We start from the raw sequence: 14,597 nt of genomic DNA, 5'->3' as shown, positions 1-14,597 counted from the left end.
CCTCGTTATCTCTGCCCCGCTAATTAGTGGAGCAGTGCCAATGCCAGCACCTGGAGTGGTGCCCACCGGCCATGCCAGCCTGGCCCTGCCCCAGCGGGGACATCACCACGGGGGTTTTGAGGCCCCTCGGTGACACGGCACCTTCCCCCTCCAGTTCCTGGGGGTCACCCAGCTGTGCCACCACATCCACAGTGCCCACCTGGAGCTCATCGTCCTCCTCTCCTCCCTCACCCTTGCCCAGGCAGGTACTCCAGGAAAGTATCCTAGGCAGGGACCCTGTAAAGGTATCCTGGGCAGGGATCCTGGGAAAGCATCCTGGGCAGGTACCCAGGCAAGGACTCTGGGCAGGGACCCTGGGCAGGGACCCTGGGCAGGTATCCAGGAAAAGTACCCTGGGCATGGACCCCGGGCAGGATTACTGGGCAGGTGTCCCAGTCAGGTCGCAGCCAGGCCAAACCCACCCAGTGCTGTGTCCAGTGGGATGCCATCGGCCTGTGCCACCCGCGGGAGGGTGGCAGGAGCTGCCAGGGCCCCGTGCCAGGGCCGGGAGGCGGCTGCTCTAATTCTTTTATTCCAGCCGATTGTGCAGACACAAAGCAGGCATGGCCCAGCTGCTGGCACTGTCCCCTCGCCACGGGCACCAGGGGCACCAGGGCTGGGGATGGCACCGGGAATGGCACCAGGACCGTGACACCAGTGGGTGGCACCAGGGATGGCACTGGGGCCACAGCAGCACTGGGACAGGCACGTGGGTACACACTGGCCCCTCCCTCACCTCTTGTCCCTCTCCCCAGGGAATTTTTCCAGGCCATGCTGGAGCAGCTGTGGGAGCCACCGGACACGAGGCCACCCCCAGGGCATGGGCACAGTCGGTGGCACCATATAGGGGGAACCTGCCAGGAGGTGCAGCCCTGAACCACCTCTTGGGACGGTTTCCAGTGCTGGCACAGCCCAGAGGGACCCAGAAGAGGCTGACCAGGACGTGGGACCCCCCTCGGTGCGATGTGGGTGACGTGGGGCACCCCAAAATGTCCCCGTGCCTCTCTTGGTGACCCCTGTGCCCACTCACAGGGAGTCAGGCTGAGCCAAATGGGGTTAAACCAAGCTGGGCTGAACCAAACTAGGCTGAGCTGAGCCTGGTTAAGGTGACTTGAACTGAGCTGAGCCAAACCAGGACACCCCAAACTGGACTGAGTTGAGCCTGGTTGAACTGAGCTGAACCAAGCTAAGCCAGGCCTGGGCTAAGCAAGACCAGGTTAAACTGAGCCGAGCTGAACTGAACTGAGGTGAGCCAAGCTAAGCCGACCCAGCTAGTTCCAATCTGACACAACTGGTTCTGATCCAATCTGAGCCGACTGTTTCCCATGCAATCCAACCCGATCTGACCCGATCCAAACCTGGCTGAGCAAAGCCAGGTTAAACTGAGCCAAGCCCAGCAAAGCTGAGCTGAGCTGAGCTGACTGGTTCCAATCTGATCCAACTGGTTGTGATCAGACCTCAGCAGAGCTGAGTAGAGCTCAACTGAACCAAGCTGGGCTGAACCAAGTGGTTCCAAACAGACACGACTGGTTCTGATCTGATCCAACAGGTTCTGATCCCACCGGGCCATGATGGGGGTGCTGTGGGAGCTGGGCTGAGCCAGTGGGTTCCAATACAACCCAACTGGTTCTGATCCGATCTGGGCTGGGCCGGGTTGAGCTGAGCCCAGCGGAGCTGAGCTGAGCTCACTGGTTCTGGATCCGACCTGACTAGTTCTGATCCAAATCAAACTAAGCCAAACCGAGCTGAGCTGGGCTGAGCCATCTGGTTCCAATACGACCTGATTGTTTCTGATCCGATCTGATCTGAGCTGATTGGTCCTGGATCCGAACCGAACCGAGCTGAGCTGGGCTGAGCCAACTGGTTCCAATACGGCCTGACTGGTTCTGATCCGATCCCACCCGAGCGGTTCCGATCTGACCCGACCCGACCCGACCCGCGCCCCCTCCGCGGGGCTCCGCACGTGACGTCACTGCGGGGGCGTGTCCCCGCGGAGCCGCGCGGCGCGCACCCGCCGCCGCCCCTCACGGCCGCTCCCGCCTCAGCCGGGCCCCCCCGGGCCGTCCCTCCCCCCCCTCACCGCCCCTCACGGCCGCTCCCGCCTCGGCCGAGCCCCCCCGGGCCGTCCCTCCCCCACCTCACCGCCCCTCGCAGCCGCCGCCGCCTCCCGCGCCCCCCCGAAGCCCCCCGGGCCCCCCGCCCCTCACGGCCGCTCCCGCCGCCCCCCCCGGACCCCCCCGGAGCCGCCGTCGCGCCCCGAGGTGAGTGCGGGCCCCCCCCCGCCGGCCCGGCCCCCCCGCCCCGCCCCGGTATTGTTGTGGCGGAGCCGCGGGGGCGGGGGGAGGAGGGGGAGGCGCTTTGTTCCGCCCGGTACCGGCCATCGGCACCGGCTGCCCCTGCTCGTGGGGGGACCGGGACCCCCCGTCGGTAACGGGGACGTCCCTTCTGCCGGGAGCCGTCGGCGCAACGGGAACTGCCCCCCCCAGTACCGGCAACTGGTGCGCGGGAGGGGCCCTCACCCGCGGGTGCCGTGGGGAGCCCCGGGATGGGAGCGTCGTGGCTGGCGCTGCAAATAGGGACCCCCCAATCTGGGATGGGACCCCCGGGTGGCACCGTCGTGGAGACCCCCCTGGGATGGGACCATTGTGGAGACTCCTTGGGTTGGCACTGCCACAGGGACCCCCTACCCAGGATGAGACCCCACCCGGGATGGCACCGCTGTGAGATCGTGGGACACCAGACTCGCTGTGGGATCCCCAGGTGTACAGCACCAAAACTGGGGACCCCGGGGACCGTCCTGCCTGTTGCACTCTGATGGTGCCTGTCCCCGCTTTGGGCACCCTGGCCGCGCCCAGGGCACCCCAGCTTTGCCTGTTGCACCCTGACTGTGCCTGTGGTGCCCCAGCTATGCCCATTGCATGCCAACTGTTCCCATGGCACCCTGGCCATGACCAGGGCACCCCAGCTTTGCCTGTTGTACCCAGCCATGCCTGTGGCCCCCCCAACTTTGCCCATGGCACCCTGGCATGCTCAGGGCACCCCTGTTTTGCCCATGTCACCCCAGCTGTGCATGTGGCACCCTGGCCATGACTGTGGTCTGTGGCACCTTTACTGTGCTTTTGTCTCCAGAGCCAAGCCCGTTGTACCCTAGATATGCCCGTGGCACCCCAGCTTTGCCTTTTGTACCCCAGACATTTCCCTGGCACCCCAGATTTGCCTGTTGCACTCTGCCCATGCCCATGCTGCTGTGGCCATGCCTGTTGCACCTCATCTTTGCCTATGGCATTCCAGATTTGCCTGTTGTACCCTGACCATGCCTGTAGCACCCCAGAGTTGCCCATGGCACCCCAGCTGTGCCCACAGCACCCTGGGCATGCCTATGGCACCCCATCTTTGCCTGTGGCATCCCAACTGTGCCCATGTCCTGGCCCTGCCCAGGGCATCCCATCTTTGCCCATATGACCCATCTTTGCCCGTGGCACCCTGTCCACGCCCGTGGCACCTCAACTGTGCCCGTGACACCCCAGCTTTGCTCATGGCAGCCCATCTTTGCCTGTTGCACCCCAGCTGTGCCTGTGGCACCCTCAGCCATCCACCCTGCCGGGGTGTCCCCCATTCCCACGCCTGTTCCCGGCCTCCCACCCTCCCGGAAATCCTTCCCTGGCGGCGCGGGGGCCCTCCCGGACCCCCCCAACTTCCTGCTTCCCGCCGGGCAGGGCAGAACAATTCCCGGCCGCCGCATCCTGCCCGGCCCGGGGCGCGGGAGGGGGGCACTGCGGGGGCGCCCCCAGGACACCAGGCAGGGCCTGGGGGTCCGGGGCAGGACGTGGGGTGGGGAGGGGGAGCGGACGGGACGAGTTTCCTGAGCCTCGTCACAGCTGGAGGAGGGGCTGTGGCGGGGGGGGGGCAGAGTCGGGGACCCCCCAAGGGCGTGGGGGGCCCTCGTGACACCCTTCCCTCAATGCCGCCTTGTCCCCGTGCGGCCCGCGTGACGCTGCTGCCCCGTGGCCCTGACGGGGCCCCGGCGTGGCCGTGTCTCCCCCCAGGGACCCCCTGGTGTCCCCCCCGCCCCAGCGCCATGGCCCCTGGCCGGCCGCTGGCCCTTGCCTTGCTGCTAGCCCTCACCACCGCTGCTGCTGCCACCGCTGTCACTGCCCCGGGGGCCTCGTGGAGCGCCGTGCCCCGGAGAACTGTCCTCTATGCCGGTGAGTACTGGGGGACACCCTGGGGGGCTCAGGGAGGGAGGGGAAAGGGGGGAAACTAAGACACAGTGGGTGGGAGCGTTGATTCTGTCCCTTGCTGACAGCGGGTGACACGTTGGTGGTTCAGGCATGAGGCTTTGGCTTGTCCCCCCAAAGCTTGTCAGCATTGTGGGACACCCCCCACCCAGGTCAGTGTTCCCAAAATTGGGAGTCTGTGGAAGAAGAGGAGGGACATGCAGGGACTGCTCCCTGTCCTGGTGCTGTGCCGGTGCCTGGGGTCCCCAGGCCTGTGATATGTCCCATCCCTCTTCCATGGCCCTTGTACCATCCCTCTGCCATGTCCCCTGTCCCCAGCCCTGTGCCATGTCCCTTGTCCCATCCCTGTCTATGTCCTCCTGCCCTGCCAGCATCTTGAGATTCCATCCTTTTCCCATCCCAGCACAGTGTCCCTGTGCTGTGCCATCACCCTGTGTCCCCATCTGCCGTGCCCTGTGTCCCTGTCCCCGTGCTGTGCCAGCTCCGATGCCCCTGTCCCTTTGCCATGCCCTGTGTCCCCATGTCATGCCCCATTCCCCTGTCCCTGTGGGGTGGCAGTGCCCTGTGTCCTCTATCCCTGTTCTGTGCCAGTGTCCCTGTGCTGTGTCCCCTGTCCCCCTGCCTGTGACTCCTGTCTCCTTTGCTGTGTTCCGTCTGCACTCCTGCAACCCCCACCTTTCTGCCGTGCCACTGTCCCCATGCAGACCCCATCCCCTGTCCCCTCTCCCCACACCCAGGACCCCCACCCTTCTGCCGTGTCCCTGTGCCGTCCCCGTGCCGTCCCCGTGCCTCCCCCGTGCCGTGCCATCCCAACATCCCCGTCCCCACCCAGGGGCCCTGGTGCTGCCCCATCAATGGGCCCTTTCTGCAGGGCCCGGGGGTGGCTGGGGGGCACAAGGGGGGGCCGGGGGGGCCGCAGGGTCTCTGCAAAGGCCACTGTGTTCGCCCGGCGCCGTCCGTGTGGGTGACAAAGAGCCCTTTGTGTGCCACAGGGCCAGGGGGCTCGGGGGGGTTCTAGTGGGCGAGGGGGGTTTTGTGGATGCACCCACCCAGGGCAGGGGGTCCCTGCAGTGCTGGGGGGCTCTGGAGGGTTTCCAGTGGTGGTGAGGGGCTGTGGGTGCACCCATCCGGGGTGGGGTCCCTGCGGGGCTGGGGTGTCCCAGCCCGGTGTCCTGTGTCCCCGCAGAGCTGCGGGATGCAGCCAAGCGCTTCTCCCATGGGGGGGTCTCGCACTACCTGACGCTGACGCTGGACGAGGCCGAGGGGCTGCTCTACGTGGGGGCTCGGGAGGCCCTGTTCGCCCTGGCCACCGGCACCGTGGAGCTCAAGGCAGCGGTGAGGCCCCGGAACTCTCAGAAGGAGGGGAGGTTTTGGGGGGAGTGTGAGATTCCAGCCCCCTCACCCGTTCTGCACCCCCAGATCTCCTGGGAAGCCCCAGTGGAGAAGAAGGCTGAGTGTGTGCAGAAGGGCAAGAACAACCAGGTGGGTGCTGTGAGTGCAGTGGGGGGGTTTGGGGCACTCTGGGGTGGCCCCCCCTGTGAGGACACCCCATTAATGTTCCCTCTGTCACCCCCCCCAGACCGACTGCTTTAACTACGTGCGGTTCCTGCAGAGCTACAACAGCTCCCACCTCTACGCCTGTGGCACCTACGCCTTCCAGCCCAAGTGCACCTACATCGTGAGTGGGGGGGGGCAACACCTGGTTAGGCCTCAGTGCACCCCTGTACCCCGGGATGAGGCCCAAGAGCATCACTGAGGGGTGTCCCTCTTGCCAGGGGCAGCATTCAGGGGTGCCCCTGTGGGCAGGGGGGTGTCTTATGCCCATGAGGTGGGTTTGGGGAGGGTCTCCTGTGCCCTTGGAGTGTTGTTAGTGTGTCCCTGTCCACAGAAGGGTCATCCAGGGGTGTCACTGTGCCCAGGAGGTTCATCTGGGCCTGGGGCCTATCAGGGCATTGGGGGACATGAATTGAGCAGGGGGTCAGGACCCCCACCTACTCCTGTGCCCCCCAGGAACTGTCCGGATTCACCCTGGACCAAGTGGCATTTGAGGACGGCAAAGGGAAGTGTCCCTACGACCCCACCAAGGGGCACACTGGCCTCATCGTGGGTAAGTGGCACCGCTGGGCGCCTGCTGGGCTCAGGGGGATGCCCACTGTGCCCCCCACCCCCCTAAAACCCCTCCCTCACAGATGGGGAGCTCTACTCAGCCACCTTCAACAACTTCCTGGGCACAGAGCCTGTCATCCTGCGCAACCTGGGCCCGCACTACTCCATGAAGACGGAGTATCTCACCTCCTGGCTCAATGGTAGGGATGGGGGACACACAGGGAGGGGACAGTGGGGTCAACCATGTCCTGGGGACATCAGGCCCAACATCACCGGCCAGGTGAGGGAGGGGATTGTCCGGCTCTGCTCTGACCTGGGGTGGCCTCACTTGCAATATTGGGGCAGTTTGGGGGGACAAAATATAAGGAAGATATTGAGCCATTAGAGGGTGTCCAAAGGAGGCAATGAAGATGGTGAAGAGCCTTGAGGGGAAACCGTGTGAGGACGCTGAGGGCATGTGGTCTGTTCAGCTGGAGAAGAGAAGATTGAGGGGAGACCTCATTGCAGTTACAGCTTCCTGGGAAGGGGAAGAGGAGTGGCAGGTGCTGAGCTCTACTCTGTGGGGACCAGGGACAGGACCCCAGGGAATGGCCTGAAGTTGTGTCAGGGGAGATATTAGAAGAAGGGTCTTCCCCCAAAAGGGTGGTTGGGCACTGAACAGGCTCCCCAGGGCAGTGGTCACAGCCCCAAGGCTGCCAGAGCTTAAGGAGCATTTGGATGATGCTCTGGGGCACATGGTGTGACTCTTTGGAATGGGCCTGCACAGGGCCAGGAGTTGGACTCGGTAATCCTTGTGGGTCTCTTCCAACTGAGCGCGTTCTGCCACTCCCCCACCCCACACGGTGTCACCCCGTGTTTCCCCAGAGCCCCACTTCGTGGCCTCAGCGTTCGTGCAGGAGAGCTCTGGCAGCAGCACCGGCGATGACGACAAGGTGTATTTCTTCTTCAGTGAGCGCGCGGTGGAGTACGACTGCTATGCTGAGCAGGTGGTGGCCCGGGTGGCCAGGGTGTGCAAGGTATGGAGGGGGCACCACAGGGACACCAAAAACCGGGATAGGAACTCTCCAAGCAGTTTGTTGGGTTGGAAAGCTGACGTTCCTTTGTTGGGTGCACCCAAATGCACCCCCAGCACCCACTAGAGCAGGGGACAGTCATGAACTGATCCATATTCATCACGTTGTGTAACATATTCATTGTGTTTCCTGAATAATCTGCTAATTATTTCCGTGGATTTATTTGGATATGAGTAAGGGTCTTTTGAGGGTCTTTGGTGGTAGTTTGGGAACATCCCATTCCCCAAATTTCCCTTTGATGGTTCTGGATCTTCTGATGAATCTTTTCTCCTTCTCAAGTACATGGTCAGGTCATGGTGCCCCTTCTCTAATCAGTCTTTGACACACAACCCTTGTTCCCAAAACAAAGACATCTAGTACTTATTAATCATTGATATAGGTAATTAAGGCAGCAATAGCTGGAACAAGGCTATTAATCACTGATTTAGGGATCAAATACTGTTGTGTTGAAGTTAATTGTCCAACACCTTCCCCCACTGCTGCACAGACCCTTTGTAACCAGTTTGGTGTCACCATGGTGGCTGTGCCATGCGATGACTGTGGCCTTTTCTCTGTGTCCAGGGGGATGTGGGTGGTGCCCGGACGCTCCAGAAGAAGTGGACGACATTCCTGAAGGCCCGTTTGGTGTGTTCAGCCCCGGAGCAGCAGCTCCACTTCAACCGGCTCCAGGCCGTGTTCACCCTGCCCGGGGCCGAGTGGCAGGAAACCACCTTCTTTGGGGTGTTCCAGGCCCACTGGTGAGTCCGGGGGGATGTGGCATGCCAGGGATCCCCAGGATGGAGGCTTCCTGCCCCAACCCCTCCTGTGCCTGCAGGGGGGACGTGGATGTCTCAGCCATCTGCCGGTACCACATCCTGGAGGTGAAGAAGGCATTTGAGGGGCCCTACAAGGAGTACCGGGAGCAGGCGCAGAGGTGGGGCCGTTACTCAGATGAGGTGCCCAGTCCCCGGCCCGGAGCGGTGAGTGGGCACTGGGGACTAGGGGGGAAGGGTGGGATCCATCTGTGTGGCTGAGGGCCCTCAGTGCCCTCCTAAGAGACTGGCATCTGTCCATGTGCCTGATAGTGCTCTCTCTGCCCTCCTAAATGGGCTGGGATCCATCCACATGGCTGATGGTGCCCTCCTAAAGGGGGGTGGGATCCCTCCATGCTCCTAATGGTGCCCTCAGTGCCCTCCTGAGAGGGGCTGGGATCCCTCCCCGCTCCTGACACTGCCCCTATGCCCTCCCCACAGTGCATCACGGACTGGCACCGGCAGAACGGCTTTGCCAGCTCCCTGGAGCTGCCCGACAACACCCTGAACTTTGCCAAGAAGCACCCACTGATGGACGAGCCGGTGCCGCCGCAGCGCGGGCGCCCGCTGCTGCTCAAGAAGGACTCCAACTTCACCCAGCTGGTGGTGGATCGCGTGGCTGGGCTGGATGGCACCGTCTATGAGGTGCTTTTCATTGGCACAGGTACCTGGGGCAGCTGGGAGGGCATGCAGGGGACAGTCCATGCTATGGCACAGCCCTGAGCACCTGCCCTGCTCACAGGTGATGGGTGGGTGCACAAGGCACTGGATTTGGGCACTTCCATCCACCTGGTGGAGGAGCTGCAGGTGTTCGAGCCGGCACAGCCCGTGGAGAGCCTGGTGCTGGCCAGGAGGAAGGTGAGCAGGGCTGCGGGGCCAGGGGTGGCACTGCGGGGACACCTCGGGGCAGGGTCACCTCAGCCCTTTTCCCTGCCCTCGTAGAAGCTGCTCTTCGCCGGCTCCCGTTTCCAGGTGGCCCAGCTACCCCTGGCCGACTGCGGGCGGTACCAGTCGTGCACAGACTGTGTCCTGGCACGGGATCCCTACTGCGCCTGGAGCCGGAACGGCAGCACCTGTGTCCGGATTGATGGGCAGAACGGGTACGGGATGGGCTGGGGGGTCCCTCATCCACAGCTTCCTCATGGGAGGAAGCTCCATCTCTGTGACTGGTGACAGGACCCTAGAACAGCTGGAGCTGTGTCAGGGGAGGTTTAGGTCGGATATTGAGAAAAGGTTCTTCCCCCAGAGGGTGGCTGGGCACTGAACAGGCTCCCCAGGGCAGTGGTCACAGCCTTAAGAGCTCAAGGAGTGTTTGGACAAAGCTCTCAGGGACAGGGTGGATTTTGGGGTGTCCTATGCAGGGCCAGGAGTTGGACTGGATGATCCTTGTGAGTCCCTTCCAATATTCCATAATTTTAGATTGGGGAATGTTTGGACAGTGCTCTCAGGTGTTGAGATTTGGGGACTGGGAGGGACTTTTGGGGGTGTCCTGTGCAGAGCCAGGAGCTGGACTCATCCTTGTGAGTCCCTCCCAACTCAGGATATTCTGTGATTCTCTGGGTATGGGGCTCCCCTGGGAGGGGGAGGACACCCTACAAGGACTCCTCCTCACTGCACCCCCTCCTGCCACAGGTCCCACCTGGTGCAGGACGTGCTGAGCTCCGACACTGGCGCCTGCTCCGTCCCTCAGGCAGCCAAACAAGGTGAGCCCCCCTGAGCCACATGGATCCCCCCATCCCTCTTCCTGCCCTCCCTCCTGACCCCCCTCTCTCCCCACAGGGCCCCTCACCCCCAAGAACGTGACGGTGGTGGCAGGCACCGACCTGGTGCTGACGTGCCGCCTGGGCTCCAACCTGGCACGGGCGCAGTGGACGTTTGAGGGCCGTGCGCTGCCGGCCGAGCAGGCGCTGGTGCTGAGCGACGCGCGGCTGCGGGCGCTGGTGGTGCCGGGTGCTGGTGCCCAGCACAGTGGCACATACCGGTGCCTGGCGGAGGAGCAGGGGGCCCCCTTGGGCACCCAGGAGTACCAGGTGACTGTGCTGGCGGGGCCCGGGGCGCCGCTAGAGGCGCGGGCACCGCTGGAGAGCCTGGGCGTGGTGTGGGTGCTGGCCGTGTGCCTGGGCGCCCTGTGCCTCGTACTGCTGCTCGCTGTGCTCTCGCTGTGGCGGCGCCTGCGTGAGGAGCTGGGCAAGGGTACCAAGGCCATCGAGAGCACCCTGGTGTACCCCATTGAGCTGCCCAAGGAGCCACCCAGCCCCCGCTTCGTGTCCAGCGCCGCCTCCGACTCGGATGAGAAGCTCTGGGACCCCTCCAGCTACTACTACTCGGACGGGTCCCTGAAGATTGTGCCTGGCCACGCCACCTGTCGCAACGGCGGCCCTGGCACCGCTGCCTCGCCACCCGCTGCCATCCCTGGGCAGCCCCTGCACTCGCCCACCCGCATCCACCTGGGACCCCTGCGCGGCTCCTCGTCCAACGGGTACATCCGGCTGGCACTGGGTGCCGAGGAGCGCCCACCCTGTGCCGACCTGGCTGAGGAGCTGCGGCGGAAGCTGCAGCAGCGCCAGCCCCTGCCCGACTCCAACCCCGAGGAGTCATCGGTCTGAGCCAGAGGGATTGGCACCACCTACCTCAGGGCCCCACCCCAGACCCCAGGGTGGGCACCCTGGCCTAAGGACCGGCATCGGCACCCAGCCTGGGGCTGTGGGGTGGGCGCTGGCACCTGCCCTGGGGACAGGATTGTTGCCTCAGTGCCAGTACCCGCCTTGGGAACTGATATATTGGCACTGGTACTTGCCTTGGGAACAGGATTGCCACCCTGGTACCCTCTTTGGGGACAGGATTGCCACCCTGGTGCCAGCACCCACCTTGGGGGCAGGATTGTCACCCCAGTGCCAGTACCTATGTTGGAGACTGACACACTGGCACTGGCACCTGCTTTGGGGACAGGATTGTCATGCCAGCACCTGCTATGAGGACAGGAGTGTCACCCTGGTGCCAGCACCCACCTTGGGGACAGGATTGTCACCTGGTACTTGCCCTGGCAGTGGGATTCCTACCCTGGCACCACCTTGGGGACAGAAGTGTCACCCTGACACTCACCCTGGGGTGTCACATTTGGGGTCCTGGTGCCCATTTTGGGCCCCAGAGCCACCCTCGGTCACCACACCCGCCTTCGGTACCATGTCCCACACAAGGGACAGACCTTGGGGACACCCCCCCCGGCCCACGCCCCGGTGGCCCCAGGATGTTTTTTGGGCTGATTTCTGAACTGATCGGGTTTTTCTTCCTGAGAACTTTTCTATTACCCCCACCCCAGTGTCCCCTTTCCCAGGGCTCTGCCCCCCCAGCCCTGGCTGTACATCCCCTCCCAACCCCCCGCCTGCTCCCCCTGCACGGTCCCCTCCCATTTTGTATAACCCTCCCAGTGTAATTTATTTGTTACCGAAATATATTTATTTGCTGTAAATACGTGAGTATTTTTATATTAATAATAAAAGGAGTTGAAAATACGAATTCTCTCTGAAAAGTGACACCCGCGGTGGCCGCAGCCAGTGCTGGGAGGGATGCTGGGCCCCCCCGGGTGCTGAGCTCATGGAAAAAGGCTCATAAAAGGGCTATAAAAGGGCATCGCGGTGCCGTTCCCAGGCGGGGGGGCCGGGGCTGCCCGTGCCCCCCCCCCGGATGCGGGGGGTCAGCACGGGGGGTTCCCTGGGGAGGCTCTGCTGGGAAACCAGGCGGAAGCAGGACCAGGATCCTGGGGAGGGGGGGGGCTTGGGAACGGGGCCAGGGGTGGCACCAGGGCGTGGGAAGTGGGGCCGCGGGGGCCCTGAGCCCTCCGGGGTGGGAGGGTGAGGACTGGGGGCTCTGGGACACCCATTGCTGAGGGGAGGATGGGGGTTTGGGACCCCACAGCCAGGAGGGGACAGGTCTGGAGACCTCCCAAGTATGTGGAGGGTGATTCCTACACCCCCCAAAGTACGGAGAGGTGACCCCTGGGCCCTCCACAGTGGGGAGGGGAGACCTGGCACTCCCATAACTGGAGGGGGGGACTCTGAGACCCCCATTGCTGGGTGGGGGGGTGAGGCTTGGGGATCTCACAGGTAGGACAGGAGAGGCCTGGAGACCTCATAAGTGTGTGGGGGTGGTCCTTAAGCCCCCGTAGCGCGGAGGGGTGACCCCAGGGTCCCCCATGGGGAGGGAGGCCGGACCCTCCATAACGGGGGATTTGGTGGCCCCCGGGGGGGGGCGGGAGGGGCCGCTGAGCACAGTGGCGGGCGCGGGCGCCCCCTGGCGGCGGCTCCGGGGCACTGCGGGGGAGCGGGCCTTTGCCTCGGGGGCGGGGCCGTTCGGCTGCATTCGGCCCTTTCCGTCAATCTTCGGTTTCCGTCAATCCTCGGTCCTTTCCGGCAACTTCCGGTCTTTTCGTTCAATTTCCGGTCCTTTCCGTCAATCATCGGTCCTTTCGTCAACTTCCGGTCTTTTCCGTTAATTTCCGGTCTTTTCCGTTAATTTCCGGTCTTTTCCCGTTAATTTCCGTCCCTTTCCGTCAACTTCCGGCCTTTTCCGTCAATCATCGCTCCTTTTCCGTCAACTTCCGGCCTTTTCCGTCAACTTCCGGCCTTTTCCGTACACTTCCGGACTTTTCCGTCAGTTCACGGTCTTTTCCGTCAATTTCCGGTCCTTTCCGTCAATCCTCGGTCCTTTCCGTCAATTTTTGGTGTTTTCCGTCAATCTTCGGTCCTTTCCGTCCATCTCCGCCCCCGTCCCAGTCGCCCCCCGGTCTCTCCGGTCCCCCGGCGCCATGGCGGGGGGTCGCCGCTCTCCGCCCGGTCCGTGCTGCCCCGGGCAGGGGGCGATGTCCGATCCTTGCTGCTCGGGGCCGGTGGCCGTGCCCAGCGTACACCAGAGCCTGGCCGAGATGGACTTCGAGCGGGGTCCGGTGGGCTCTGGGGGTACCGGCGGGGTGCGCGGAGGTGCCGGTACCGGGAGGGTACGGGGGGGCTCTGGGCGGGAGTACCCGGTACCGGGGGTCCCAGGGCAGCCCCGGAGGTCGGTCCCGGCCTGACCCGGTCCCGCTGCCTGCAGGGATCTGGGCGGCCGCGCGGGACGGGGACGAGCCGCGGGTACTGCGGCTGCTGGAGCGGCGCGGGGACCCCGGAGAGCCCGACCGGGCGGGGTACACGGCACTGGTACGGGGGTCTGGGGGTCCTGGGGGGGCACACGGCCCTGCTGCGGTGGGCACGGGGGATGGCACGGGGGGCTCAACCTGGCGGGTACACGGCCCCGGTATGGGGGTCCCGGGGGTCCCGGCCCCCCTGCCCACTCTCTTCCCCCCTCCTTCTCTCAAGCACTACGCCAGCCGTAACGGGCACCTGGGGGTGTGCCGGGTGCTGCTGGAGCGGGGGGCTCCCTGCGACGCCCGGACCCCCGGTGGGGCCACCCCCCTGCACCGCGCCTGCTACTGCGGCCACCTCGCCGTGAGCCGCCTCCTGCTCCAGCACGGGGCCGACCCCGCGGCCACCGACGGCGACGGGCGGACCCCCCTACACAAGGTGGGGAGGCACGGGGGGGAACCTTCTGTCCTTGGCACTGAACAAGGTGGAGGGGTTACAGGATGGAGGGACCCCCTGCACAGGGTGGGAGGGGGCAAAGAGGATCCCCCTGTCCCTGGCACTGCACAAGGTTGGGGGGGGGACACGGGGGGGGGGGACCCCCTGCGCAAGGTGGGGGGAGGATACAGGGGGTCCCCTCTCTCACACAAAGGGGGTGGGGGCACAGGGTCTCCCCTCCCATGGCATGACCTGCACAAGGTGGTTGGGGGGCACAGGAGTGTTCCACCTGCACAAGGTGGGAGCTGGGGGTCCACTCTTCCCCTCAAGGTGGGTGGGGGGCACGGGGAGTCCCCTTTCTCACCTAAGGTGGGTGGGGAGCCTGGGGGGGGTGTCTCTCTGTCCCTCTGGGGGTCACACGAATGCCCTCCCAGGCAGCCGAGCAGGGGCACCGTGAGCTCTGTGCACTCCTCCTGCGGCTCTGCCCGGCTCTGGCCACACTCCAGGATTCCAGGGGCCGCCTCCCGCGGGATGGGGCCCACCCGGACGTGCGGGACCTGCTGGACACCTGAGGGGACACAGGACACCCGGAGCCACCCCAGTGGGACCTCCAGAGGCGTCTCCAATGGACAAACACAGCCTGTGGCACCAACTCTGTCCCCTTGTCACCTGTGCCAGAGGCCAGGGTGTGGGGGGGGTCACACCAGGAGGGAGGTGCAGACCCCCCTCCCGCCTTCCAGGGACTTTGTTTCCTAAAAAACCCACTAAAAATGTGGAAAACAGTTTGTTGAAACAGTA

At 64.3% G+C, this 14,597-nt stretch overlaps 2 protein-coding genes across 4 annotated transcripts; both read left to right on the top strand.

The window, feature by feature from the left end:
* Positions 1–2,175: 2,175 nt before the first annotated feature.
* Positions 2,176–11,759, top strand: SEMA4C (semaphorin 4C). Of its 2 annotated transcripts, XM_064638025.1 has the most exons (15): positions 2,176–2,300; positions 4,086–4,244; positions 5,464–5,612; positions 5,697–5,759; positions 5,857–5,955; positions 6,288–6,384; positions 6,467–6,583; positions 7,248–7,399; positions 8,018–8,193; positions 8,271–8,415; positions 8,689–8,911; positions 8,990–9,105; positions 9,190–9,347; positions 9,880–9,950; positions 10,027–11,759. In XM_064638025.1, exons 2-15 carry the CDS (start codon positions 4,118–4,120, stop codon positions 10,851–10,853), a joined length of 2,520 nt encoding a protein of 839 aa, XP_064494095.1. In that variant the 5' UTR covers positions 2,176–2,300; positions 4,086–4,117; the 3' UTR covers positions 10,854–11,759. The 2 variants fall into 2 exon arrangements, with proteins under 2 accessions (XP_064494095.1, XP_064494094.1); XM_064638024.1 differs by lacking the exon at positions 2,176–2,300 and having other exon boundaries at positions 3,134–4,244.
* Positions 11,760–12,623: 864 nt separating this feature from the next.
* On the top strand, positions 12,624–14,581 carry ANKRD39 (ankyrin repeat domain 39). 2 transcript variants are annotated; one of them, XM_064638052.1, is made up of 4 exons: positions 12,624–13,202; positions 13,336–13,439; positions 13,599–13,802; positions 14,234–14,581. In XM_064638052.1, exons 1-4 carry the CDS (start codon positions 13,052–13,054, stop codon positions 14,369–14,371), a joined length of 597 nt encoding a protein of 198 aa, XP_064494122.1. In that variant the 5' UTR covers positions 12,624–13,051; the 3' UTR covers positions 14,372–14,581. The 2 variants fall into 2 exon arrangements, with proteins under 2 accessions (XP_064494122.1, XP_064494123.1); XM_064638053.1 differs by having other exon boundaries at positions 12,638–13,184.
* The last annotated feature ends 16 nt before the right edge of the window (positions 14,582–14,597 follow it).

Source organism: Pseudopipra pipra, chromosome 28, assembly GCF_036250125.1.
Source record: "Pseudopipra pipra isolate bDixPip1 chromosome 28, bDixPip1.hap1, whole genome shotgun sequence".
In the NCBI taxonomy this organism is placed as follows: Eukaryota; Metazoa; Chordata; class Aves; order Passeriformes; family Pipridae; genus Pseudopipra; species Pseudopipra pipra.
The sequence above is the reverse complement of the archived record's forward strand: the minus strand, read 5'-3'. Positions and strand labels throughout refer to the sequence as shown.

Bases quoted from the DNA above. Each gene is read 5' to 3' on its own strand.
- SEMA4C (XM_064638024.1), top strand. From the start codon at position 3,293: ATGCCTGTTGCACCTCATCTTTGCCTATGGCATTCCAGATTTGCCTGT. The intron at 4,245-5,463 runs GTGAGTACTGGG...GTGTCCCCGCAG, and splicing joins GAGAACTGTCCTCTATGCCG to AGCTGCGGGATGCAGCCAAG. The intron at 8,416-8,688 runs GTGAGTGGGCAC...CCCTCCCCACAG, and splicing joins CCAGTCCCCGGCCCGGAGCG to TGCATCACGGACTGGCACCG.
- ANKRD39 (XM_064638052.1), top strand. From the start codon at position 13,052: ATGGCGGGGGGTCGCCGCTCTCCGCCCGGTCCGTGCTGCCCCGGGCAG. The intron at 13,203-13,335 runs GTACCGGCGGGG...CGCTGCCTGCAG, and splicing joins GGGTCCGGTGGGCTCTGGGG to GGATCTGGGCGGCCGCGCGG. The intron at 13,440-13,598 runs GTACGGGGGTCT...CCTTCTCTCAAG, and splicing joins GGGCGGGGTACACGGCACTG to CACTACGCCAGCCGTAACGG.